The following is a 25526-nucleotide window of genomic DNA, read 5'->3' as shown; positions in this document are numbered from 1 at the left end:
TGCCTGACACTAAGTGGAGCCACAGCTGGAGGACAGCCAGGGTGCTGGGTGACAGGAAGCGGAAGGTGTCGAGTGTGTACAAGACACAAGATGGGCTTCGGGCTGGTGCAGGAGGCCACCGTCAGAGGAGTCCTGGAGGGCTGACTGGGACTTCTCGGTGCTCTGGGGGAAGTGCGCTGACAGCGTAGGAGCGTCCGGCCAGAATCCAGCTTTACCACTTGGCAGAACCTCAGCTGGCGGGGGCATCTCAAAGGTCAGGGCTCGCCCCTTGGGCTGGGCCTTGGGGGGGCTGTCCAGCACCTTCCAGGGACAGTGGTCTGTGGGACTGCCCCACACCAGGGTCCTTTTTGGGACCCCCCACTTGTGTTCAGGGCCCCTGCTGGTTTGCTGTGCGCTTAGCTGGGAAGTCGTCTGTCCTGCCCAAGGGGTGTTTCCTCGGTGTCCCTGCTCACAGCTGGGTATGGACGCCCGTGCTCCGTGAGAAGCTAAATTCTGGCACAAGGATCATCAAATTAAGGCCAACCGTGCGTAGCTGTAGACTCATTGAGGTTCAAGGGCAAGGCCTCGCTGGAGGCTGTTCCTCCCATGGCCACGCATAGGTTCTGGAGCTGTTCGCTTCAACTGAAACACCTTGTCTGCTCATAGCTCAGCCACTGCCCCCGCCCCCCGCCCCCCCTTGGCACCCACCCAGGGCCACCGACTGTGCCTCCCCACGGGCTCCCGGCAGGTGCTCCCTAGCATTAGTCAGTGGCTGAGCCTTGGGGTTGAAATCCCAGAGGTTGCCCACGTTGTGCTGCTGACCCTGGGACCTGCCACACTGGCTGACTCCCCCACGGCACCCCCATCACCTGTCACTCTAACCACACACCTGTTTACTTTCCCGGGACAGCCTGGGAAGTCCTGCTCTGAAAGTCCAACACGCGAACGCAGTGCAGGGAGTTGACCAACTCGATGAGGGCGGGTGTCCGCCGCACTGGCAGCAGTCCCCTGAAGCCAGTGCATTGGCCGCCAGCCGGTCATGAGGTGGGCATGTGAGGGCCCCGGGGCAGCCCCGCCCCGCCATGTCCACTGGCAAGAAGGGGTGGCCGAGGCGTCCCTTTCCAACTTTCCAACGTGGGGAGGATGCGATCACACAGACAGAAAACCTCTGCAGATGTTTATTCTACTTCAAGTACAAAACCTACCAGTTCCACGTTCCAATGGATAGGGATATAGTACTCTGCACTATAAAATACAATTTACAGAAAATTCTATCAAGTAAACCTAAAGAAACACACCTGATTTTTACATTTGTGTAAGTTAGAAAAATTTGTGTTGTATGTAAAAAAACCTTCTCATCCTATTAGATGTTGGAACTCAACACCGCTTGACTTTGCCTTAACCTGGGCCTCTGGCTCACGGCACCAGCCTCCCAGACGGCTCGCCCTGGACGCCGCCCAGCCCACCGTCCCCGGGAGAAGGAAAGCTGGAGCAAGGCACAGTGAGCAACCGACTCCGAAGAACAAAAAAGACGCTCTAATTTACATTTGCAAAAGTAAGTTTATGAAAATATAAAAAAATTATCAAAGTGTATTTGTACAGTCAAATAAATTAGCAAGGTTTTCTCTTTCTCACACTTCAGAACTTGAAAAATACATAGCAAGAAGCAGTGCACTGCCTCACAGTGGATGCTTTCTACTTGCTAGTTATGGAACTAGTATCACTATTTTCCATCTCAGAGTTTATACAAATATTGTTTTGTTTTCAAAGACAAACTTTAAAATTTACCCCCTGACAAATATAACGGTTTAGAGCTAGTGCACTTTTCCTGGGACGGAGGAAGAACTGTGCAGAAGGTGAAGTTCAACAAACAAAATGTTCCTGATTACTAAGATAAAAGAAACCCCCCTTCAAAGTACACTTAATTGGTATATTTTCTTACCTTTAGGCTGGTAAAATTGAAACCCTTTTCAATAAATTGTTATTTAAAATGCAACAATTTGTACTCAAACAGATGTTGCTTTTAATCATGTTTTTGAAAAAAAGAAAATGTAAGGTGATATATAAAAAACTGAGCACAACTAAGAAACAACGTATTGTTTCCCGGTTGAAATTTCTAATCAAATCTGTTTAGGAAAAAGGACGTTCACCAAGCACACTGCCCTCCAGAGAGGCGGCGAAACCCGCAGAAACAGCTTTTGGAAACCTAGAAATACAGATGAGGTGTCAGCAAAGGTATGGCTCTCAGGTCCACAGAATTCCCTTAAAATTTACCAGAATCAAGTTATTGGAAAAGATAACTTTATAATCTGAAAAAGCAATATGCTTTTGTAGACACTTTCCCATTTCAGTAATTTTAAATGGAAAAATTAAGAGTTATGTTTCTTTAAAAAAGCATCAGAATTGTAAAGACGTGAAATTTTGTAGGAAACCATCATACACAAAATTACAGTAATTTTTGAAGTCCAGAATATTCTATTCTTCATCTATGTTCATAGCTATTTCAAAAACAATTTGTTCAGCACATTTTATGAACTTGGCTTTTAAAAGGAAGTGCCCAGCTGCGACCAGGCCTAGGTGTGGGCAGCGGGGTCAGTGACCCGCGGGGCCAGGGCCTCGGCCTTTGGGTCCCGAGTGCTCTCCTTGCTTTTGCTGCGGTCCTTGCGGTCTCCGCCTCGCTCATGCTCCCGGCCCTTGTCACGGTCCCGGTCTCTACTGCGAGACCTATCCCGGTCCCGCCTCCGGTCCCTGTCCCTGTCCCTGTCCCGGTCCCGGTCCCTGTTCCGGCTGCGCTCCCGGCTCCGGTCCCACTCCCGCTCTCGGTCTCTGTTTGCATTGCGCTCTCGGCAGGAGTCCTTCTCACGGTGTCTGTCCCACTCGCGGCCCCGGTCCCAGTCCCGCTCCCGGCTCCAGTTCCTGCTGCGCTCGCGCTCCCAGGGCTTCCCGTGCTCCCGCTCCCGACGTCGGTCCTCGAAGGTGCGGCCCTGCCGGCTCTCGGGCTGGACCTCAGGCTCATCCAACAGCTTCTCTTTGGGCCCGGTCTGGTTTCTGTACTCCGCGCCTTTGGATGGGGCCCACTGCGCCTCGGCCTCGGGGGCTGGTCCTGGTCCGGGAGCCCCAGAGGGCAGGTTGGGGGTTGGGCCCGCCTCGTCCCACCGGTCCTTGCGGTGCTGGGGCGGGTGGCTGGGCAACTCCAGCAGGGGTCTGGGCACCGGCTTCACTTGAGGGGGCTGGCCCTGGAAGTGGAACCGGGGAGGGACAGGCTCACTCTTGTCAGGAAAAGGCACAGGCCCCCTTGGCCCACCAAACTGAAGGGGTGCTGGGGCCCTCTGATTCGAAAATCTGGGTGGCGAGTTCACCCTTTGCTCTTCAAACTGCTGAGGCTGAAGTCCCCTGGGTCCTGGCATGAAATTTGGTGCTTGGCCTCTGGGTCCATCAAACTGATTAGGATGGGGACCCCGGGTGCTTTCAAACTGACTAGAATGCGGCCCTCTTGGACCCACAAAATGGCCAGGGGGTGGTCCCCTCTGACCCCCAAACTGAGACGGAGGAGGGCCGCCTCGGGGCCCTTTAAACGGGGCCAGCAGAGGCCTCCGTGGGCCTCCAAACTGGAAGGGGCCTGCACCTCTGCTTCCCACCAACGGGCCTTGTTCTGGTCCTTCAAACTGGGCAGGAGGCCCAGCCGTGTCATTGTACGGGGCGTCCTGGAATTCCCTTTTTTCCCCATGCAGATCCTTGCGTTCTTCAAATTGGGGTGGTGCTGCTCCTCTGGGTCCACCAGGGTGAGAGGGTGAGGGGCCCCTGTTGTCCCCGTAGGGAGGTGGCCCATGTGGCCCTGAGAATAAGGAAGGGATGGGCCCCTTCTGAGCTCCAAATCTGGCCGGCGGAGGCCCTCTTGCTCCATCGTTGTTAGAAATGATACTGTCTTCTGAAAACGGAGCCACGGGTCCCCGCGGTCCGGGGAAGCTGGGGCCATGAAGTCCCAATGTTCCAAAAGTGCGGGGTGCAGGCTCACGCTGGCCCTGTAACTGGGGCAGGGGGGTCCCTTTCTGTCCAGGTGGGGGGAATGGGTTGGCCCCCTCTCCAGGTCTGCACTGTGGGTCTCTGTCTCCTTCAGTTTCAACAGCCGAACGGTCACTTTTTTCAGCAAACAGGGCATTTCTTGGATCCTCATATGGGGACGAGCTGAAGGATTTGTCCTGAGATGCAAAAGCTGGGCTTGAAAATGGGTCCCTCCCTGCAGGAGAACTGAAATTGTGCCCCTCACCTGGCACAGAGAAGTTGGGCTGGAAGGCGGTGCTGGGCGGCGTGGGCAGCAGCACCTTTCGGGCAGGCCGGGCCAGGCCTGGACCGCCTGTCATGGGAGGGCTGCTGTCGGTGGCCGGCGGGCCCTGGCTTTCTGAGGGCTCACCTGGGAGGCCATCCTGCTTGGCTGGCAGGGTGGCCCCGTCACCTGGAGCCCAGGGTGGAGGGGTGGGCTCCTTTTCCTCCGGGGCAGGTACAGGCCCCTGACTAGTAGTGGCCACTTCACTGGGTGCTTCTCTGGTGGGCAGGGCATTGGGTGTGCTGCTAGCCGGGGCCTTCGAGAAGCTCTCACTCTCACTGCTCTCCGCGGCCAGGCGCCGGGCCTGCCGGGGATCCCGACTGTGTCTTGGGTCAGAGCCAGGGCCTGGCCCCTGACTGGTGGGGGGCACGGCTGGCCTGCCGGCAGCCTGCTGCTCTTGGGGGAACAGCTCAGCCTTGGGTAGTGAGGACTTTGGAGGCGGCGACATCAGCGCATCCGACACTGAGAAGTGGGCCATGGAGACCCCGACGGCGGCCCGCTGCTGCCTGAGCGCCTCCTCCTGCTCCTCCACTTGTCTTTTCTGCTCCTCGATCTGCTTGCTGAGCTCCTCTATCATCTTCTGCTGCTCCATCAGAGAGGGAGCAGACACGTCAGCTGCGAACCCAGCCGGCCTCTCCGTGGAGCTCCTGACGTCTGCACACATCCTGTTGGGCAGGTCGTCGATGGCCACTTTGGCTTCTTCCAAAATCGTCTCGTCCTCTGGGTCATAGGCCACCTCCTCCCGCTCGGTGGTCTCGGAGGCCTTTTCCATGTCGTGCCTTTTCCCTCGGTCCCCGAGCTGTGTGTCAAAGGCCCTGTCAGGACCGTATTCTTCTTCAGGGTCATAGGGTCTGTCGTCTTCCTCTTCCTCTATAACTTTCTCTTTGGAGAGCTGACCAAACTGCTGGACAATGGGGTCCAGAAGGGGCACTGCTGGCAGCTCGCACTCAGCCTTGGCCTTGGCGTCTGGGCGGGAGGTGGAGGCCGACTCCACAGACTCCGTGGCCGGAGGGTCGAGTGATCTCTTCTTCCCAAACAGCGTCTGCAGGATGTGCTCCAGCGGCGAAGCGGATTTCGAGGCAGAGGAGGCAGCGCCCGTGACCACTGCCGGCGCCGCTGGCACGGTGACGGCGTTGGCGGCTCCTGGCTTGAGGGAGGACAGCATCTGCAGCACCGAGGACGAAGCTGGTGGTTCTGGCAGAGGGGGTGGGGGTGGGGGAGACCCTGGGGGGGTGGTGCTGACAGCTGTGTCCCCAGAGCTGTGCTGATACTTGGGGGGTTTCTTCTCAGCTTGTGAGGCCGGAGGCACTTTGGGGTAGACTGCCACGTCCGCCTCCTCCGGCGCCTGCAGTCGGGCCCGCTTCTCCTCTGTCTTGTCTAAGTCTCCAGCATTCGAAGGACGTTTCATTTTTTGACAGATCACTAACCCAAGGATTATGTTTGGCCGTGGTGACTCAAGACCTGAAAAACAAAATATATGTGCAAATTTTAGAATCTAAATTCCACTCTGTCCTTCAGAGGTGAACTTTATTAAGGGCGGTAGTGGGGAATGTTTTCATAGGCAGAAGGCAGAAATTCTGTGCAAGATAAAATCAAGTGTTTGAAGGACTTACTGCAAAAGACAGAGAACACACAGGTGAGCTGTCTGCTGGGGAGCAATTTACCCCCAGATCCCAAACCCCAAACCAAGGGCCCAACTCACAAGTAAATTCACCCCAAGTGTCAGAATTTATGTTACAGATTTAAACTTATACATAACCCTTAGGCAGCAGCGCGGTAAAGGGTTGGCCCTGTGCCGATGGCACCATCGCTAACCAACCACAGGGAACAGAGCTCGAATGAGTCCGTATAGCTGTTGAACAAATCTTGGCTCTTGCTACACACCCTCCTGGCCTTGAACTCAGGAGTTTCATTACCTACATTAAGCTAAAGGTACTAATATTAAACATTTGATTAGGGACCAGTTCTATAACTCAGATATGTGATCAATAAAATTATAGTGATCAATGCAGTCCACTCCATTAGGTAACTCCATTGATAGCCGATGTGAAAATTACACGGAACGGGGAAAATGCTGCTGACCGAATGGCTAAAATAAGTGTTCTTGCAGGTTTAGAGAGACATTCCACGAGCACCAACTGATCAAGAGCTGTCCAACGCTCAGGCTTCGTAAACACAGGGCTTGGCGCTTAAACCCAGTGCTGAGGCCTCCAGCAAGCTGGTGCAGAGAAAGCACACCGGCGCTGTAGGCACAGCAGGTAAGTCATTCCTTCTTAAGAAAGGCTTATGCCAAACATTCCAAGTTGTGGCATGTTATTTCAGAGATACTAATATTTTATAATAACCCCTCCCCCCCATTCAGAGTAAATCCAGACTACCACAAGGAAACAAAAAAAGTCCAACTCATAAAGCAGTAATTTAGGGAGAAATGCCGCCACACATTAAGTTTGTTTCATGATAGCAGAATATAATTAAAAGTAATCAAAATGTACAAATTCAATTTATAATTTAACACTACCGTGGTACATATTCATGTTACAGTCTTACTTACTAAACAAGAAATCAAGTATTGTTTTTCCTATTGTATGACTTTAAAGACGATCACAGATCACTTCATTATGTAGTTCCGCTAATCTTCCTACATTCCGACAGAGACCGGTTGACAGGCTAGGCCCACGAGGGTGGTGGAGGTGCCCCCTGGCCCCAGGAGCAGGCATGCCAGGGCTGAGTGACCCAGCACAGACAGACTAACAATGCTGTGCTGCCCTCCCTGCTGCTCAGGCTGCCGTGTGAGCTGAGGTGCCCGCTGAAGACCTAACTCCCAGGACCTCACCCCACCTTCGTGAGAGAAATGGCTTCAGAGAACAGCCGTGTGTCGGGGAAAGAACGAGCTGGACAGAGGGAACAGGGCTGGAAGGTTAGGCAGACTAGAGTGTGAGTGTCAGTAGGCGTGTCAGTCTGTTTTATAATTAACATGAATCAAGATTATTTTAACTTCTCTGTTTTCATAGGCAGAATGTACTTATTGAATGTTTCACAGCTTATTCAGACCCAGTTTTGGGGTACAGTCAACTTCAATAGGCTGTTCTGGCCTGTCTGGACAATGGCCCCAGAGCTGCAGAGCGGGGGCACGTGCAGACACTCACGGAACCCACCAGGGGAGAGCCCTGGAAGCCTTGTCTCTAGGGAACCTGGCAGAACTAAAGGACTGTGCCTGGCCCCACGGGTGGTGGTGTGGGCAGGGCTGGGAGCCTCAGTGTGGGGAAGTCCCCGTGGCAGTCCACAGCATTGGACTGGTCACCAGCAGAGGCGCTGTGCCACCTCACAGGGAACAGCTCAACTTCTCAAGTGCCAACAGCAGGCTCGCGGCACCCATGAAGCTCCAGGTCAGAAAGCTGTGCTGGGAAGTCGCTGTGCTTCACCCAGGAAGCCATGGTCTCCAGCCCAGTGATGTGTACCCCACCAACTAAAATGTCTAATGGCTGAATATGCTTTCTACAGAAATAGCACATCCCACTCTTAAGAAAATGGTTTAGACTAACCTGTTGTCCTATTCAAAGGTAAGGTTATGGTAATATTTCTTAATATTTACATTCAGAAACAGGAAGTGGCCTAGAGATGGGCATCTAACAGCAGACAGACTGACTGCCTCATCTCAGTGCCCACACCTGCACGCAATCGAACAGCTCCAGAGTTGGGTGGGCATTAGTTTTGAATTTCCTCACTAATCCTCTCCAAGATGTGAAGTTTAAACTGGGCTCTCAAAATGTATACTCTTGTTTTGAAGCCGTCAAATCTTATCTGATTCACATGTTCATGTTACAGCTGCAAGAACGTTTGCAATGTAACTAGTTCTTTGGAAATATGATGCACAGGAACAGAAAATAAAGTTCACTGATCTGCACTGGGCCTTAGGGGCAATCTTTACCGAGACGGGTGCTCTCAGGGAGGTCACCCACTGCTGGGAGGTGGCAGCAGGCCAGCTCTCCCCACCCGAATGCCCCCCTCACGCAGCCCACTGTTGGAACATCCCCCCGAGAGAAGAGTGGGTGCTGAGAAGGTGCAGAACAGGGACCATGCTGGCTGCAGTGAGGAGATGGAGGGCTCCAGCCCAGGGCACAGGGGATCCGTCTCCACTGTCAGAAGCAGAAGCTGCTCTTACCCACCTCCCTGCTGAGGGTTGTGGAGGCTTCAATTCCTAAGTTGGATGGAAACACTGGGCAGTGGGGGTGGGGAGGGGGCTGCTAACTGGGCCATCCTGCATTCCCAGACAAGGAGTCCTGGCACCCGGGACCCTCCTCTGCAGGGCCAGAGCAACACTGATCTCAGACTGTACTGTGTGCATGGAGATAAGCCTGCTTAGCTGCTCGGATCCGTTCCCAGAGTGGTCATGGGAGGGGCAACCTCAGCTCAGCGTTAACATCAGATCACCCAACAGCACAGAGGAGGAAACCAGGAAGCCCAGGGACTGGGACATCTAGAGGCAGGTGCCACCGGACTTCCCGAGTCCAGACCAAACCAGGATCCATGTCTAGCTGTGTCAGCCACAGGATGCAAGAGGTGAAGTGGCAAGGAAGGAAGATGCCCTGGGGCCCCACATACCTCCAGCCTGGCACACCATGACAAGCTTAATTTTAATAACTGGCTCCTTAACCCCCAAACTATCAAAATGTTGCTTTTTAACCCTAAATCTGCCGGGCACACATCCCCCTCCATTGAAAATGAAAACCCTGTTATGGTCTGAATTTGTCCCAACACTATTCCCCCACCTGCTAGACAGAAAGTGTGGGAGTTACGCAGTGACCATCCTTAGTGTGACTGGATAGAAAAGACTAGGCACATACAGGGGTGGTGGGGTACCTGCCCCAGTCTACACGCAAGCACACACACACATGCACACACAGAATTCACACGACCTGTACAAAGCCGCTGGGCTCAGCATGCCTGAGTGTTGTCCATCTCCATCCAGGTGGCCCAAGCAGCACAGCCTGCACACCTGAGGCTGAAGGACGGAGTAAGTCATGTCGGCTTATGAAAAGCAAAGTGGGGACTCTGCCTCCATCAGTGCACCTACGACAGGCACAGAGAGCTACTACGTGTTCAGATTCAAACAAACAACAACCAGTTTCCATGAAATATACTTTATTGATTTCAGAGGAGAAACTAATACATTCGATACTACATTTGTCTCGGATCACAGTGCACATCTAGATACACACACAAAGAAATGCTTACCTGACGTTAAGTCACAGCATGTCCAGCTCGTTGAGAAAGCAGTGAAAACGGAGGACAGGGAAACACTATGGCTGTGAGTCTCTAAGGAAGGGTCCTCTCCGTGGAGTACTCGGAGGCAGTCCCTCCCCTCTGCCAGCACACACCTACACCTTAGGCACCAGGCTGCGCAACAGCCATTGCAAAGTGGAACCTGAGGCCTTGCCTGTCACTTGTGAGGGCGGAGTCCCAGCCTAGGTCCAGTCCTGCTGGGCTGCACAGGAACCGTACAAGACAAGCATCCAATCTGACGGGTCTTCCTTCACAAAGAAGCCCCAGGAGGTGCAGACCACCTGACCCTTGTCCCCAGTGGCGAAGCTCTCAGAGCCAGGGGCAGGGCTGAGCTAGCACCCGTAGTGGATGACTTCCAGCTGGACCAAAGGGCCCCGACTTTACAGCTGTCCTCTGAAATAACGCTGCCACATTAGGAAAATGCCACCGTCACACGAGACCGCCTGAGGACAAGTCTAAAGTACGCAAGGGTGAGAGCATCCTGGAACCTGAGCAGGCTGCTCACAGGGCTGGCGGGCGGCCAAGGGGCTGTGGACACAGCTCCCAGGTCTGTTGTCCAGAGCATGGCCGAGACAGGAGGCCCTATGAGAGGGTGGCCAGTGTGGACTTAACTAGATCTGAACTCGGTGTTGGGGCCGCCAGCATCTTCACTGGCTTCTTAAGTGTGGACAGCAAGAGCTCGTCACTCCACTGGGCTCCCAAGGTCAGGGGAGGGAGGACCCTGCACCTTCTATGTGGTGTGCGAGTTGGTCTCTCTGCAATTTCTCCACCCCCACAGCAGGCGGGCCCCACCCAGGCCTGTGCTTCTCGTCCTAAAGAGAACTGAGAGGGATAGAGTGCAAGGCCTCAGGACAGCCACCCTGGCTCGACACCTAATTGGGTGTGACCTCAGGTGAGTGACAACTGTGACAGCACAGGGCTGCAGTGGGGTCAAGGGTGCTCTGGTCAGGCCATGGGGCCAGTGCTTGCCGGGTGGCACGTGGTCACACCTGCTGGCTGCTCTGCTGAGGGACGTCACCACCACTTTGAGACTGGGCCTGTGCCTTCGAAGGATGCTCTGCAGAGATTAGCTCAGTGAGGACAGGGACCACCACGACAGGAGAAGCATCTCCACCCAACCGCCCACTGCAGGTGCACATACATACCAGACACACAGACACACGCACACAGGACACACACACGATACACACACCATGGAACAGGACACTGCAGCTGGAGTGAGCCATGTCACACTAGAAACACACGAAACAGGCAGGTAGACCCTGCCTGGAAGCGGGTTTTAGGTGATGTGAAGGGTATAAAATATATACATAGATATTAATGTATATATAAAAAATTTTACCAAAATAAAAAAATAACAGACTAAATTAAACAGGCTTGCATTAAGAAGCCCTTAAATTAGCCCTAGCCGGTTTTGCTCAGTGGATAGAGCATCAGCCTGCGGACTGAAGGGTTCCAGGTTCGATTCCGGTCAAGGGCATGTACCTTGGTTGCGGGCACATCCCCAGTAGGGAGTGTGCAGGAGGCAGCTGATCCATGTTTCTCTCTCATCAATGTTTCTAACTCTCTCTCTCCCTTTCCCTTCCTCTCTATAAAAAAATCAATAAAATATATATTTTTAAAAAAGCCCTTAAATCTTTAAGAGCTTACGGGCAAAACATGGTTAGTCTCTAAAGCCCTCGTCACTGTTTGTTCTTTATTATGGACGAAAAGCTGCGGGTCCTTTGGATGTCCCCCAGGGAGTGTCCAAGCCCAGGAGTGTCAGGTCCACCCGGCCCATCCCTAGTGTGTCTGGTGGTCAGCGCCCCAAACGAGGTGTTACTCAGGCTCCTCGGCCAAGTCAGTCTGCAGATGGGCAATGGGAGCTCAAAGCAGCACATGAGGCTGATGAGGGGAGTAGGCCCAGGCCCTGCTAACCCACCTCTGTACACAAAAAGGGCTCTGCACTAGGAGGGCTGTCGTGCTGCCCAGCTACATGCCCACTGGACCCGCATAGCGTGGCACCCGTGACTGACCGGAGGCTCCTCACAGGTGTCTGAGAAGTCAGCTTCTTTCTCTCACCTTCAGGGACACAGGATGCCGCCCTTCATGGTCATCAGGGAGCTCGCCAGCCGCTTCACCAAGGTTCTTTCTGCCACCCACCGCCAGGTGACATCTTTTTATCCCCAAGGAGTAGGAGAGGACACCCCGAGTGCCTGGCTTTTAAAATGTATTCAGCACGAAGAGAGCTTGATGATTTGTGTCAGTAAGTACTGAACCTTGGGTTACTGACACCAATAACCCCTTTGTGGACACAATTCTGAAATCAGGGCACAGTGAGCCACCTTGTGTTAAGTGTGTGCTCCAGCCAGGACTGGAAATGCCTGTGGGAGTGGGGCGACAGTCAGGGCCCAGCTAGCATAGGTGTGGTGTGAGTGCGGCATGTGGCTGCGGTGGGAGCACTCGCCAAGGCCTGGTGACGGGGCCAAGGCACGAAGGTGCCACGGTCTAGGCAGCCCCAGTGATGGTCAGAGGGTTCAGCCACCGCCTCTAGGACAAAGCCCTTCAAAGAGTATCACCATGTCTCGTCATCTTCTCGGCACTGTTAATCTTGGGGGACTTCACGGCCAAGGAGACGCGTCAATTTGGGCATCTTTCACCAGCTTCTTCTCAGGTTACAGAGCTGAACCCCCACAGACCATGTCCCTTTGGAATCACCCTCAACCCTCTGACAAGTCTGACTTTTTAAAGGTTAATTTGTAAGAAATCATTTAAAAGCAGCACTTTATAAGGAAGGAGTAAACACAAAGTATTTTGCAAAAGATGAAATAACTTATTAAAAATTAAACCTTGAACAGATTTTTAAGTATTTCTCAAATTTTTCTCCTTCACTACCTGTTCTTGTATCTCTTGGAAATGACTCCCTGACAGAGGCAGAGAGAGCCTCAGAGCGGCACCTGCTCACGTCCGGAGTGGGGTGTCCACAGAAAGCCGTGGGGGAGGCGGGAGTGCCCAGCGCGGTGAAGTGTTGCCTCTCCACCTCCCCCCTCCTGTCCTGTCCAGGCTCCTGGGCACCTGATCCGTCCAACGACCAAGGCCATGCAAGTGAAAGGCTGGGGGAATGCTGAGGGCTTTTCCCTTCACGAAACTTTTCTAAGACCATTTATGCCAATAATAAGGGTACTTCTGGTGCCACCCCCAAGCCTAGAGCTGCATTCTCCAGCTCAATGTGGCTTCATGTGACTGCTAGTTTCTGCTGCCAGACAGACAGTGGGGGGAGCAGTTACAACCACTGTGACAGCTCAGTAGGACTCGGTGCCAGGGCAAGGGGATGTGTGTGACCAGAGGTGCTTACCTGGTCCCTCAAAGGGCAAGAGCTTGGATGGAACAGGGTCCTCAGAGCTCAGTGGGATCAAGTAGAGGTCCTTGATGTGCCTACTGTTGTTAGCAACAACGCCAAAGCGGCCGCGGCTGCTAAAATAGGAGTAGAGAGATATATAGGCCACCTCCTCCTCCTCCGTGGCGGGATGGAAGCGGATCAGACACAGCTCCTGCAACACAAACAGGACAGGGAGCATTGGCCTGCGGTGCCGAAAACAGCATCGATCTGAACAAGAGAGACGCGGTTCTGACTTTGATTTCAGTCCTGTTAGCAATCGAGTGGCAGACAGAGCACAGGCTCAGGGACTCACAGCCGCGGGTCCTCGGAATAGCACCCACCTGTGGAGTTCTCATACCCAAGACAATCCATGAGCAGGGTGAGGTGATGAGCTACAGAACTCCCTGTGCCTATCCAACAGGAGGGCTAAGCTAGACTGGAGGGGGCCTGAACCTCTGTGAACCTGAGAAAAACGACCGCCCGGCCCCAAGAGCATTGTCCATGCAGACATGGCTGTGGCTAATCTCGGGTGCACAGAGGAAAGCCAGTCAACTCCTCCTGTGGCAAGGACAACGGAACAGAGCGGCTGCTCACTAACAATGACCTGCACGCACCCATGGTAGGTCAGTATCAAAACCTCAGCACTATAGCACTCCCACCCACCCGGACTCATCCAGCTCGAAACTTCACTTTGAAGGTCCACCTGGAAATACTTAGGAAGCTGACATTTCATATTAACCCATCGGGATGAGAAGTGAGGACAGAGCTGTGTTTGAACGGGCACCTTCTTCGGTGGTGCAATGAGCAGTACCTTAGACACAGAGGATTTGAGTTTGCCGACATAGTCCCACACAGTCCTGGGTGCGATCCGTCCACCAATGTGAATAGTGTCGGGCAGGTCCTAAACAAAACGCACTTTGTGTCAGTGACAGGTAAACGGCACTCAGAGGCTGATACAGTCATTTCAGGGCCCCAAGCTAGCGAGTCAAGGTTCCAAAGAAAAGGGTAGTAACTGTACCAAATGCTACAGGATTACGAGTTACCAAACCCATGGTGGGGGGTGATGATAGCCTTGTGCCAAACATGCCCGTTAGCTTTATGAAGACAGACTGCAGGACTGACTCCAGTGTCTCCAGAAATGCCTCCTGTCCAGGGCTCTGTTCACTGTTGTGTCACTGCACACCAAGGCAGGTCACACACTCTGAGTAAATGCCCAAGCTGAACAGAGGGAGGAGAAAGACCAACTGGGCTTCTTCACGGAAGCCAGGAGGCCCAATTTCTCATTGGAATTTGTGTCCAAGCGGCTCAACCTGTGGACTCGTCCATCAGTCCCCGCTGTAACTTCAGAGGTGCTCAATCACTGATGGCAGACTGTCCCACAGGATCAGAACGCCTGTGAGAGGTGTCCGCGCGCGCGCGCGCACACACACACACACACACACACACACACTCTCACTCTCTCTCTCTCACTTTCTCTTGGCTCTAACCTCACTGAGATAATCAAAACATCCAGAGACGGGGTAAGCCTTAGTGACAAACTTTGCTACACTCTGCATGTTAATAAATCCTTTCCAAATGGTGCTGAGTCGAGACAGAAAGAGGGTTGTATCTCCTTCTGGAGGGGACCGAGACGCCACAGTGCTGCAAAACAAAACCAGAGAAAAGGAGTAAAGCTCTTTGCACAAAGAACGTCCAAAGTGCGAAGATTTTACATATTACAAAAGTAAAAGTGAGTTCGGGCAGGTTTCAGTAGCTTACTTTTTCAAATTAACTACTTTAATCATTATGATGTAAACAGATATTCTGGTCAAAGAAAAACAAACTGAATATGAATAGGCCACAAAACCAGATGGCCACAAATTCAAATTTTCAAGATTTATACTTCTAAATGGTGTTAGGCACCTTAAATGTGGGCCATTGAGTGCTTTACACAACCCCCCGAGCGGCGGTGTTGCTGGATGATTGCAAAGCTGAGGACTGAGTCGCTCTTCCTGCCCCTCCCGTTACTCTACGAGAGAACACACGTGGAGACCGCACCTGACGCTTGGGGACGGCGGGACCGACAGCAGGTATCTGGGCTCGGGGGATGAGGATGGCTTGGCTAGTATGGACTTGGGCACCAGCACCGTGGTCACAGCAGGCTTGAGGACTTCTTGTTGTGGCTCTGCCGGGTGGGTGCTGCCTGGGAGGGCTGCTGCAGGAGTCATGGCTGTGCTCGCTGCGCTTTGTGCGGTCCTGGGGTCTCGGCCAGACATGGTGACAGTGGTGAGCACCGTGCCCCCACAGGAGGCTGGGCAAGAAGGCCCTTCCAGGGCAGAGGGCTCAGGCAGGCCGTCTCCTGGAGCCCCGGGGAAGTACCTCCTTTCCGAGAGAGCCTGGGACGCACTCTCTGGGTCTGGCTCAGAGGTGTTTTCAGGGAGACTTTCTGGCACCGCCTCATCTGCTGAGCTAAAAGCTGGCTCACAGGCAGAGCCGTCGTACTTGGATTTTGACTCTTCTTTCTTAGCAGGAGCTGACAATTTTTGTCTTTTTGGAGCTGGTTCATCTTCTGATGATGGAACCTGACCTGTAGCACAAGAGAGGCTTGGTTTGAGGGCACAGCCTGCCCCCAAGTAAATGACCATTTTTCAAGGATAAAGGAGCAATGTTCTAAAGGCAGGCGCCGACCTCACACGCTCCAAAGACCATCCGGCTGCGTCATGTTTTAAACTTGGGCTGAATACAATTGCTATACGAGGGTCAGCAATGTTAAACAAAAGCCTCCTGCACCTGCTTACCTGTACAAATCTTGCAGTTCAGGTCAAAGAGGTGGGCGCGGTGCTGGCCCGTCGTGTCCTTTAACATGCTGCTGAAGAGGTCCAGAGGGGGTGCAGCGCTTTTCTCGGGAACAGCACGTACTGACTCCTGCTCCTAAGAGGAAAAGAAGGGACACGGCGTGGGTCACCGCTTCCCAATCCGGCATGGGATAGGAAACCGAGCACAAACCACTGAGACAAGGCGACTGCATAACCCTAACCCACATCCTTACATCGGAGTCTGACACTGGGGGGGAGTCTTCCATGTCGGGAATGGCCTCCTGCCTGACGGCTGTCTTTTTACTTTCCTGATGCAATCTCGCTCTGGGCTCCATCACCTAAGAGAGAAGACAGCCTTAGTGAGCGCCCGCCTGCTCCCAGTGCAGCCTTTACTTCCGGGCAAGGCCAGCTGCTCGGGCTTCTGGCAGCCGCTCCCCAGCACTCACAGGCTTTGTCGGTCTCTCTTTCCACGTGGAAAGCTCTTTAGACACAAGTTCTTCTGGCTTCATTCTCACAAGTTTGGCCAAAGAGATTTCTTCACGCAGAACACGATGGAAGAGACCCTGTGAACAAACATTTTCATTCACTGGTTCAGGACAGCTGAGTGAGTGTCTCTAAGACCCAAGGAAGAGCATGGAGGAGACAGAGCAGGTGGAGTCCCTGCCCAGAGGCTGGTGACACAGGCCAAAGCACCGGACCCAGCACAGCAGGGGCCTCATGGTGTGCAGCCCCCTAAGAGCTCATGGGAGCTAACATGCCCAGAAAACATCGGCACTGGGCCTGTACAGCTGACCTGAGGCCCACGCTGCACCAACTGCTAAAGAGACCTCAGAGGCAATAGATCAACTCCAAAAGGTAATGTTAGGACTAAAAGTGAGAAGAGACCGCTCTGCCAGGGCTTAACAGGCAAGATGGGAAGTCAGAGCTTCCCTGTGACACTGCTTCTGAGCACAGGTGAGAGTTTAAGAGGTGGAGAAGTGGGCAACCATAAGCCCAGTGCAGGAAGCAGGAGCCACACCAGGCCAGAGTCCAGCCCGCTCTAACCCGTGGGAACAGCACTGCCCTCCCACGGCTGCTGTGAGAACCAAGTGCCCCCACCCAGGTGTGCACAGCACCTGTCCGAACAGTGAGCACAGCAGAGATCATCTAAGGCACTGGTCGGCAAACTAGGGCTCGCGAGCCACATGCGGCTCTTTGGCCCCTTGAATGTGGCTCGGCGTTAGAACCACGTCTTCAAAATAGACTCACCCAGGCCGAAAACTGACTTCTGCGCATGGGCCACGAAGTTTCAATCGCACTGTATGTGCGCGCCCACACGTGGTATTTTGTGGAAGAGCCACACTCAAGGGGCCAAAGAGCCGCGTGTGGCTCGCGGTTTGCCGACCACTGGTCTAAGGGAACCATGAGGATAGGCTGGCTCAGCTGATGGGGAATGACAATAATGCCCAAATATGGAGCTACCCACAAACTACCATAAGGAATTTAAATTTATTCTGGAATCAATGAAATGACGAGAAAGCAATTTTACAGCCACATTTAAGAGATGAATCTGGTGAACTACAGATGGACTTCAGGGAGCCAGTGAGGAAGCTAAGGGCTGCAGCTAAGGAAAGGAAGGAAGGAAGGAGGCAGCACTATTCCCTACACCGATGGCCAGTGTCGAAGGGAACAAAAATGCCTGTTAGCTTCCACAGAAAGGGCAGGAATGTTTCACAACGCCATGTATGGTTTAATGACGTGTCACTCAACTTGAGCCCAGAGGACACGTGCACTCTGCGGCAGGACGCCCAGCCCTGAACCATGGGCACACACCTGGTTCTTGGGGTCCTTGAGGTTGAACATGATGCTGCGGTACTTGCTCTTGTAGCGATTGTCAGTGACGTGGAAGAGGTTGAACATCTCTTTCTCGATGTGGAGTGCAACCTTCCCGACCTCGTTCTCTGTCATCATGAGGTCGTCGCTGTCACTGGCTCTAGAAGAGACAGAACTGTGTAAACCCTGAGCTTGCACTTCACTCAACAGCGGCAATATTCCACTTTAACAGATAATCAAGCACAACAGCCCACCTTTTCCACAAAATTTCCTTCAAGGAGCGCCTTATATTTTGCCGAATCTGTGAATTTGGCTGTGATGGGGTGGTGCTCGAGGCCCCCAGGCGTCCTGGGGCTGGAGAGGCCAAGGGAACAGATGTCACCATGGGCTTCCTGGCGGCTCCCCCCGAGGCAGAGGAGCCTGGCAGCTTTTTGGAAGTAGATGTGGTGGCACCAGGCACCAGCCCTGCCTGCTTGGTGGCAGGAACACTGCCTGAGGGGGCAGGCGAGGGCCATGGCCTCTTGGGTATAGTGCCCTTGAAGCCTGAGGGCAACTTCCTGATGGCTGGCTTGGGCACATTTGTGAAAGGAGGGGACTTCTTTGGAAGGAGACTCCGGGCTGCAGGCTGCCTGCTGCCCACAGCAGGGCCTGGAGCAGCCACTTTCTTCGGCATCGCAGCTGCCGTGTTCTCCGCCTGCCGGTCTTCCTTCATGGCTGCAAAGAACACACAACGTTAGTGAGGCAGGAGGGCACGCAGTGCACTATCAGGTGACATGAAAAGCACACTCGGCCTCAAACTAGCAAAACTTACCAGGCCCCAGCTGAGGTATTGGAAATATTGAGGGGAACCCTATGTAAAGTATATAATTTTTTTTTTTTAATCCTCACCTGAGGATATTTTTCCATTGATTTTTAAGAGAGTGGAAGAGAGAAAGGCAGAGAGTAATATCGATGTGAGAGAAACACATTGATTGGTTGCCTCCTGCATAAACCCCCGACCAGGGCAGAGCCTGCAATCGAGGTACATGCCCTTGACAGGAATCAAACCCAGGATCCTTCAGTTCGCAGGCCGACGCTCTATCCACGGACCCAAACCAGCTAGGGCCAAAGTATGTGAGTCTAACTCTAACCACTAAGCCGTACACACCTGAAACCAATACAAAGAAAACATGCCCCCCCCCCCACCCCAAATCATTTACCTTAAAATCCTACTAAGTATGAAAATTAAGGGATGGGTGGTGGGGGGGTGGTCACCAGACCTTATTGTATGAGACACTGATTTAGGGAAAAGGGTTGTAAAAGTAATTATCAAATTCAGAAATGGAGTGTAATTAAGGCCTCTGGCAATATTTATGATCGTGACCATACTTTATTTCAGAAAGAAATGCTTTACTGGCCCTCGCCGGTTTGGCTCAGTGGATAGAGCGTCAGCTTTCAGACTGAAGGATTCTGGGTTCGATTCCAGTCAAGGGCACAGGCCTGAGTTGCAGGCTTAATTCTCAGCAGGGGACGTGCAGGAGGCAGCCAATCAATGATTCTCTCTCATCATTGATATTTCTTTCTCCCTCTCCCTTCCTCTCTGACAATGATTTACTGTGAAATCAATAAAAATATATTTTAAAACAGTAGATTCAGAAGAGCACTTTCACTAAGAACTTGAGTACAATTTCTTTGTAAACATGACTTTAAAAAAATCTCTTCAGGATTGGTCACAGACTGCCTCCGGGCCCTTGAGGCTATGGAAGGAGTATTAAGAGTCCTTTGGGGGGAGGTTACCCACAAGTGTTCATTATTCTTTTGGACAAAAGTCAATACAATGCCATTTATAAAACACAGGAAAGTTGGCAGAAATCTGTAACATGGGAAGACTTATCACTCTTATACTAAGGTGACAAGAACAGATTGTGCTCTGATATAAACATTCTCATTTAAAACTACCAGTTTGTGCCCTGGCTGGTTTGGCTCAGTGGATAAAGCGTCGGCCTGTGGACTGAAAGGTCCCAGGTTCGATTCTAGTCGGGGGGGGGCACATGCCCGGGTTGTGGGCCCGGTCCCCAGTGCAGGAGGCAGCCAATCAATGATTATCTCTAATCATTGATGTTTCTTCTATCTCTCCCTTCTTCTCTGAAATGAATAAAAATATTATATTTAAATAAATAAATCTACCAGTTATATTTGATTATTGGTAAGACCGTAAATTAGCACTTTTAACCCAAACAAGAATTGTAGACAAAAGCTCAAAACATATCAAAACCCTTCAACTTGAACAAAAATTTTGACACCAGCACTTTTTATTTTAAAGAGAGCATGCTAAAGTATGGATTACATTAATCCTGTCAGGCCTTCATACTTCAGATTTTAGGGAAACAAGACAATTCTAAGACAGATGCCGAGCCCCTCAGTCCCAGGGGTGTGCAGCTGACCAAAGCCAGGTCGGCAGGTTTACAGATGGCCCTTGCTCCACACACACGCAGAATGGCGAGAACAGGTGGGCCCAGTAAGCGAGCCAGGACACCGACCAGGTCACGAGGGACCGATGTAAAAGGCGCCTCCTGTAGGTGTTTTTCTCAGACTACTGGCGCAGCAGCAGCAGTGAGCCTCTAAGACTCCCATACGTGCAAATGGGGCAGGGCTTCCATAGATGATGCTCTAGTGAGCTGTCAATCTTACCCAGGGATTAAAAATCAATCACCAGTCAGCCACCACGGCTCCTTCTAACTCCCAGCAAACCAGGGAGACGGTCTGAAATCGGGTGAGAGGCGAGACCCTTTCTCCAGGTGCCGCCCTCCCAGGTGTTCATGCTCCAGGGCCCAGGCAGACACCACCACCAGCTGTGGCCGCCCTGGCAGAGAGCCAGAGCCACCACCCGAGCACTTCCCGCCTGCAGCAGCAGGTGAGGCCAGTTCAGCAATGGGCTTTGCTAAAGGCACGCGGGGACCTCAAGTTCCTTCCACTTGGTAGTATGAATGAAATCACCCAATTTTACAGTTTGTGCAGCAGCACCACCAGGACCCAAAAGCTAGGACAGTGTTACAAGTCCCTTGTTTCTATCATAAGTTCTGACTTTAAATCCCATATTTTCCTCCCAAAGCCCTCACACCCCCTGCCTACCCCAGCCTAAGGTGGCTGTGCACCAGACCCCCAAGCTTGCTGGGGCTCCAGGCCTCAGCCAGCCCGCTTCTCCACCTGCCCTGCTTGTCATTACCCATGCCTACTGTCACCAAGGCTCACCTCTAAAGGCTTCCGTGCTTTGGGAACTGCGTTTCTAAATAAAGCACACTCCCAAGTCTGATAGAATGAGAAATGGGACAAGAACGAAGATAAAAGCATTTCTACGTGTCACTTCATCAGACTGAGTCCACATACCCCAGGAGGAGGCCACTTGGGAATTCATTTTTACCAGTTTGGATGCGGCTAAGGTTTGCAGCACCTTGCCTGCAGGATCACTCAAGCTCAGGTTCAATAACAGGGGGGGAAGCCGCAGGGGGGAGGGGCTGTAGCACTGAGGAGCCCGTGCTGCCTGGGTGTCTAAAGCACTGCCTGGCAGAGAGAGGTCACCGAGCACCAGGCAGGGAAGTCAGCTATCAGCAGTCACGGAGGAATGAACTGCTGACGATGAAAACTGGGACCTGAAACCAGTTCAGTCACTGCCTTTGACAAACTTATATCTTGCTGAGTATTCTAGTAGCACACTTTTAACAAACTCTAAAGGCCTGGCCGAGGTACATCCAAACACCTGAAGAGGATGCCTGACTGGAACACAGGACCCCCGCATGATGGGGCCTGGAACAAACCTTGTGGGACATTCTGTTTCATGCGACAAACTCGTATTAACTTCAAAAGCTCTGGGTCTGTCTCCAGATCAGAATCTAAGATCTGTACTTCTGGTCTAGCTAGCCTGTTTTTTCTCATTCAGGGAAAACCCACTGAGAGGTTACTTTTAAAACATCTCCCACACACAATTAAAATGACCTGTCACCCAAGAGTGTTAACAAGTAAACACAATCTACTTAAAAAGTAGGGGGTGACGTTCCTTAACCATCATGCTATTTCATAAAATTAGTTCCTTTTGTCTCTTGAAAGTCAACCTTCACCATCCTTTATCTGACCCCCTAAGAGCATAAACAGGTACCACTTAATTACTGGTAAAATGTCTGAAACTGGTGGACTCCAACAAGTTGGCCACTAATCTCTTCTACTTTGAAGAGACATATTTACAACCTGCAAAAACTTCCATGCAGCAACTGCTACACATTGGCACACGTGGCCCCACTGAAAGCTGGACTTGGGACATTCTGGAACGACAGTGGCTCTAGTGCAGTGCAGGAACATTCTCAGTGGCAGAAACACTGTTTTTGAGTAGAGCCAAAATCAAATTTGCAAAACCACCTAAATTAATTTCTACGTTGTGTATATCTTTTTGGAAGGGCAGGGAATATTCTGATAACCAATGAGGAAGAACCCATTCTAGAAAAGCAGCAGCACACCCCATGCTGGGGTGGTTTCAGGGGACGGCAGACGCCCCCATGAGCTGCTGAACTCCCTGCTGATCTGCAGTGGCAAGGTTGGCAGTATCAGGAGTGATTGCAGTGTGGGCAGAGGTGGCCCTGGGAGTGTGCCAGTCTGGGCTGTCCTGGCAGTTAAGGCGCCTTTAGCTCCCACTCTGGGGGCCTGCTTGTCCCGAGCTCCAGGCCAGGCTGACTTGGGGAGCCAGACACCTTAGCAGCTGTAGGAGACAGGGCTGCCCTGTTTCTACCTGCTGGCCACGTGTGATGTGAACGGAAGGCTGGGGTGAGGCCTAGTGTAGAACTAAGCAGGTTGGTGTTCCCAGGGACCGGTAATCAGCAACTCTCTAATTGGCTCATTTCCCAGTAAGCATGGAGCGAGGGGCCTCATCACACTGCAAGGCAGGCTGTGGGGCATTGCTGGCCTCTGGGTGGCACTGGCGGGCCTCAATGAAGGAAGACCGGAGGACACAGGTCTCCACCAGCACTGCTGCTGTCTCCTGCATGGAGACTGCAGACATCCAAATGAAATTATAGCAGGACTGCAAGTAAATATGCGGGTACACCCAACCAGCACAGGCACAGGGCCTGGTGAGAAGCCTTCAGAGCAATTGCATAATGCTATATATACCTCCTCCTCCTCCTCAATGTGCCAATATAATCCCCCCAAAATGATTGTCACACTGCTACCCAGATGGGCCTGCTTCTTAGTGACTGGCTGTTAAGAGCCAAAGAAATTAAGTGAGCATGTGGTGTGACAGTGAGCCAACCTTATAACAGGTGCAGGGAAGCAAATGGAGGCCCTGGCAGGGGTGTCCCCTCTATGGAGCTGCCCACTGACTCAGCACCCTACTCCACACCATCACTACCCATTGGGTCCCACAGCCACTCGGCAGTCAGACTGAGGCAGCTACCACTGTAAGAGCCGTCTCTGTAACAGAGCCAGAGTGGGGCCCGGAGGACACAGTGGAACAAGTGTGGATGTGAATTCTGTTCGTGGTGACTTCAGCTCTAGTTTCAGCTCAGCAGGGCCCAGGTATAATTACATTTCTCACTGCAACTTGGGTTTCCTGTTAAGATTCTTCCCCAAAATCAAGTAACAGCAAATCGTTTTGCTTTTATGCATTTGCTTAAATATTTTGAATTTTTCAATAAGTACTGATTTGCTTTTGTTAGAAAAAACAAATTCCTAGAGAACACGAGTGTAAGCCACCTCCCAGCTGCTGCTCAGACTGGAGACGGTTTATCATTAGGATGTCTCTAAAGAGGTCTGAATGGCTGTGGTTTGGGCCACAAATCTTTCTAGTTGACTTGTCTGATGTCCTATTTGGGTGATTTACACCTTATATGGAGAGCTGCCTAGACCTCTTCAAAGAAACTTGCCCAAAACCAAGTATGTATCTGGAGGTTAATGCCCTTCTTCATTTTAAGTCTCACATACAGGGTTTTGCAAATTCACGTTGGATTGACAGCATATGCAAGAACTGACCCAATTATCCTTCACCACTAACACTAGAATAATGTGATCAAGGCCTCGTGGGGAGCCGGGCGTGTAATCAAGAGGACGGGGCAGCCAGCCTGGCGGGGGGCAGTGGCCTAGGGAGCGCAGCTGCTGCTTTCCCGCCACCTCACACTGTCACCTGGCAGTCTCCTCACTTGAATAAGGCTACAGTTTAACCAACATCTGTGCCCAACTTGTTTACTACTTCAACCAATATGATGGGGGCAGGGGCATGAGACCTTCCCTGTGAACTCCAGGTCACAAAGGGTCACCTGAGTGGACACCCAGGGCAGGCGGGTGGCCGTGCAGATGCAGCGGCTAGACAGCAGTTACCTTGGCGCTCTTCCTGCCGAGCTCCTCCGGGTCCACCTGTGCAATTACAGATGCTCTTTCATTTAAACAAATGAAAGTGGCAAAACTTCTTATCCATCTTCTAAGTTTACGTCTTTAATTCTCAGAAGCTAAGAATATAACTATGTGCACAGTTTTGTGCCATGCAAAAACATCAAGAATAGTATTTTATGATTTTATACAAATAGACCCACAACTTGTGTAGCACACTGGAAGACCTGCAGCATCTTCTTCAAAGGGATACTTGGGCTCTAACACTGATGATGCCACCAGAGTGGCAAGCAGTATCAGATGGGCCCAAAGCTCCAAAAGGTCATAGGTCACTGAAGAGCAGGTGGAGGGATCAGGACACACCCTGAGCTGGAACTTTTAGCACCCCTCCCTCCCTTGGGGCTCCAGCACAGGGTGCTGCTGAGGGCTTTCATCTCAAATGTTTACGTTTATGTACATGAAACCTTTCCCCGATATAATTACCTGAATAGTTGGGTATTTTAATGTTATAAAAGTACAACACTGTAAAATACCAAAAGAATGTCACTGACAACCAAGAAAATTGCGGCTGTATGGAGAGCATTAAAAACAGTTGTCCAGCTAAATCCTTCATCAGTACAAGCTTTGGTTTTTCCTCTAAAGGGGGTGGGGGGTGGCTGGGGGGGAGGAGAGGTGGGGGAGAAATTGGTTCATATGGACGAAGTCTGGTTTGTCCCAGCCTCATTTTATTGCTACTGACAATCCTGGAAGAGACAGGTAAAAATGGCTCACGCAGCTGATAAAACAAAAGACCCCCCTGTCCCCGCTTTAAATGTCTACAAAATATACTTGGGTTCTAGAATCCCCCACATATTTTATTACAGGAAACTTGTTTCCTCTGATGATTTGTGATATATGCTCCTGGAGCCCACGCCATTAGTCACCCTCGTGAGAGTCCGTGTTCTCCATCCACTTCTCCACAGCTCGTGGACGATCTGCATGGCCACACAGGGACTGGGGGAAATGCTGTATCTGGGCAACATGCTTAACCAACCATCCGGATTTGGGTGTCCTGGTTCTCTTAGGGTTTTCCATTTTAATTCTCAAAGCTAGATGAAACTGTAGAAATCTCGTATTTCATTCAAAATTTGTTCAGATCCCGTGTTTTAAGTCACCTAATGAGACATTTAAGGAGCCCAAAATACTAGAATATGAATACCAGAATCCCACTTCCATATTCTAATAAACCTGGGGCATTTTACAAAAGAAAAAAAAAAGTTAAGCTCTCTCCATGCCTTAACAATAATGGAAGGCGAACCAATAGTAGAAATGAAGAGAAAAAAATAAAACTGTAGAAGCACAAACATGATTGATTTGGGGGAGAAATTAAACAATTGTTTCCACAAGCACAGAAAACCTCAAAAACAATTTAAATAAAAAATTAATCAGGAATGAGTGTATGTTAATTGCATTACCCTGAGAGCACGAAGGACCTACTGATATTTTCATGATGAGGAAGAGCAAACTTCGATGTGGTATCGGAGGGTCCCACACCATGTTCACGGACAGTTGTCCCTGCATCCACAATCCAGGTCGGCACAAGGACGGGAGAGGGAAGCGCGGAGCACTGCCAGGAGCAGCATACTGG

General features: G+C 51.7%; 1 protein-coding gene across 7 annotated transcripts in view; it reads right to left on the bottom strand.

Annotated features, from left to right (window-relative positions):
- Positions 1–1234: 1234 nt before the first annotated feature.
- DIDO1 (death inducer-obliterator 1) overlaps positions 1235–25526 on the bottom strand; it is a 49150-nt gene continuing 24858 nt past the window's right edge. For all 7 annotated transcript variants that reach the window (XM_079785156.1, XM_079785157.1, XM_079785158.1 and 4 more), the window contains exons 8-17: positions 17806–18265; positions 17552–17711; positions 16186–16302; positions 15973–16077; positions 15722–15854; positions 14982–15510; positions 14432–14585; positions 13756–13845; positions 12921–13116; positions 1235–5764 (exon numbers count right to left, since the gene is read on the bottom strand). In XM_079785156.1, coding sequence (XP_079641282.1) covers positions 2553–5764; positions 12921–13116; positions 13756–13845; positions 14432–14585; positions 14982–15510; positions 15722–15854; positions 15973–16077; positions 16186–16302; positions 17552–17711; positions 17806–18265 — 5156 coding nt within the window. In that variant the 3' untranslated portion in view covers positions 1235–2552. The remainder of the gene's footprint in view (positions 5765–12920; positions 13117–13755; positions 13846–14431; positions 14586–14981; positions 15511–15721; positions 15855–15972; positions 16078–16185; positions 16303–17551; positions 17712–17805; positions 18266–25526) is intronic.

The sequence above is a fragment of the Cnephaeus nilssonii genome (genome assembly GCF_951640355.1).
Source record: "Cnephaeus nilssonii genome assembly, chromosome: 11".
NCBI classification, from domain to species: domain Eukaryota; kingdom Metazoa; phylum Chordata; class Mammalia; order Chiroptera; family Vespertilionidae; genus Cnephaeus; species Cnephaeus nilssonii.
Note: the sequence above shows the minus strand (reverse complement) of the source record. Positions and strands in the feature narration are given on the sequence as shown.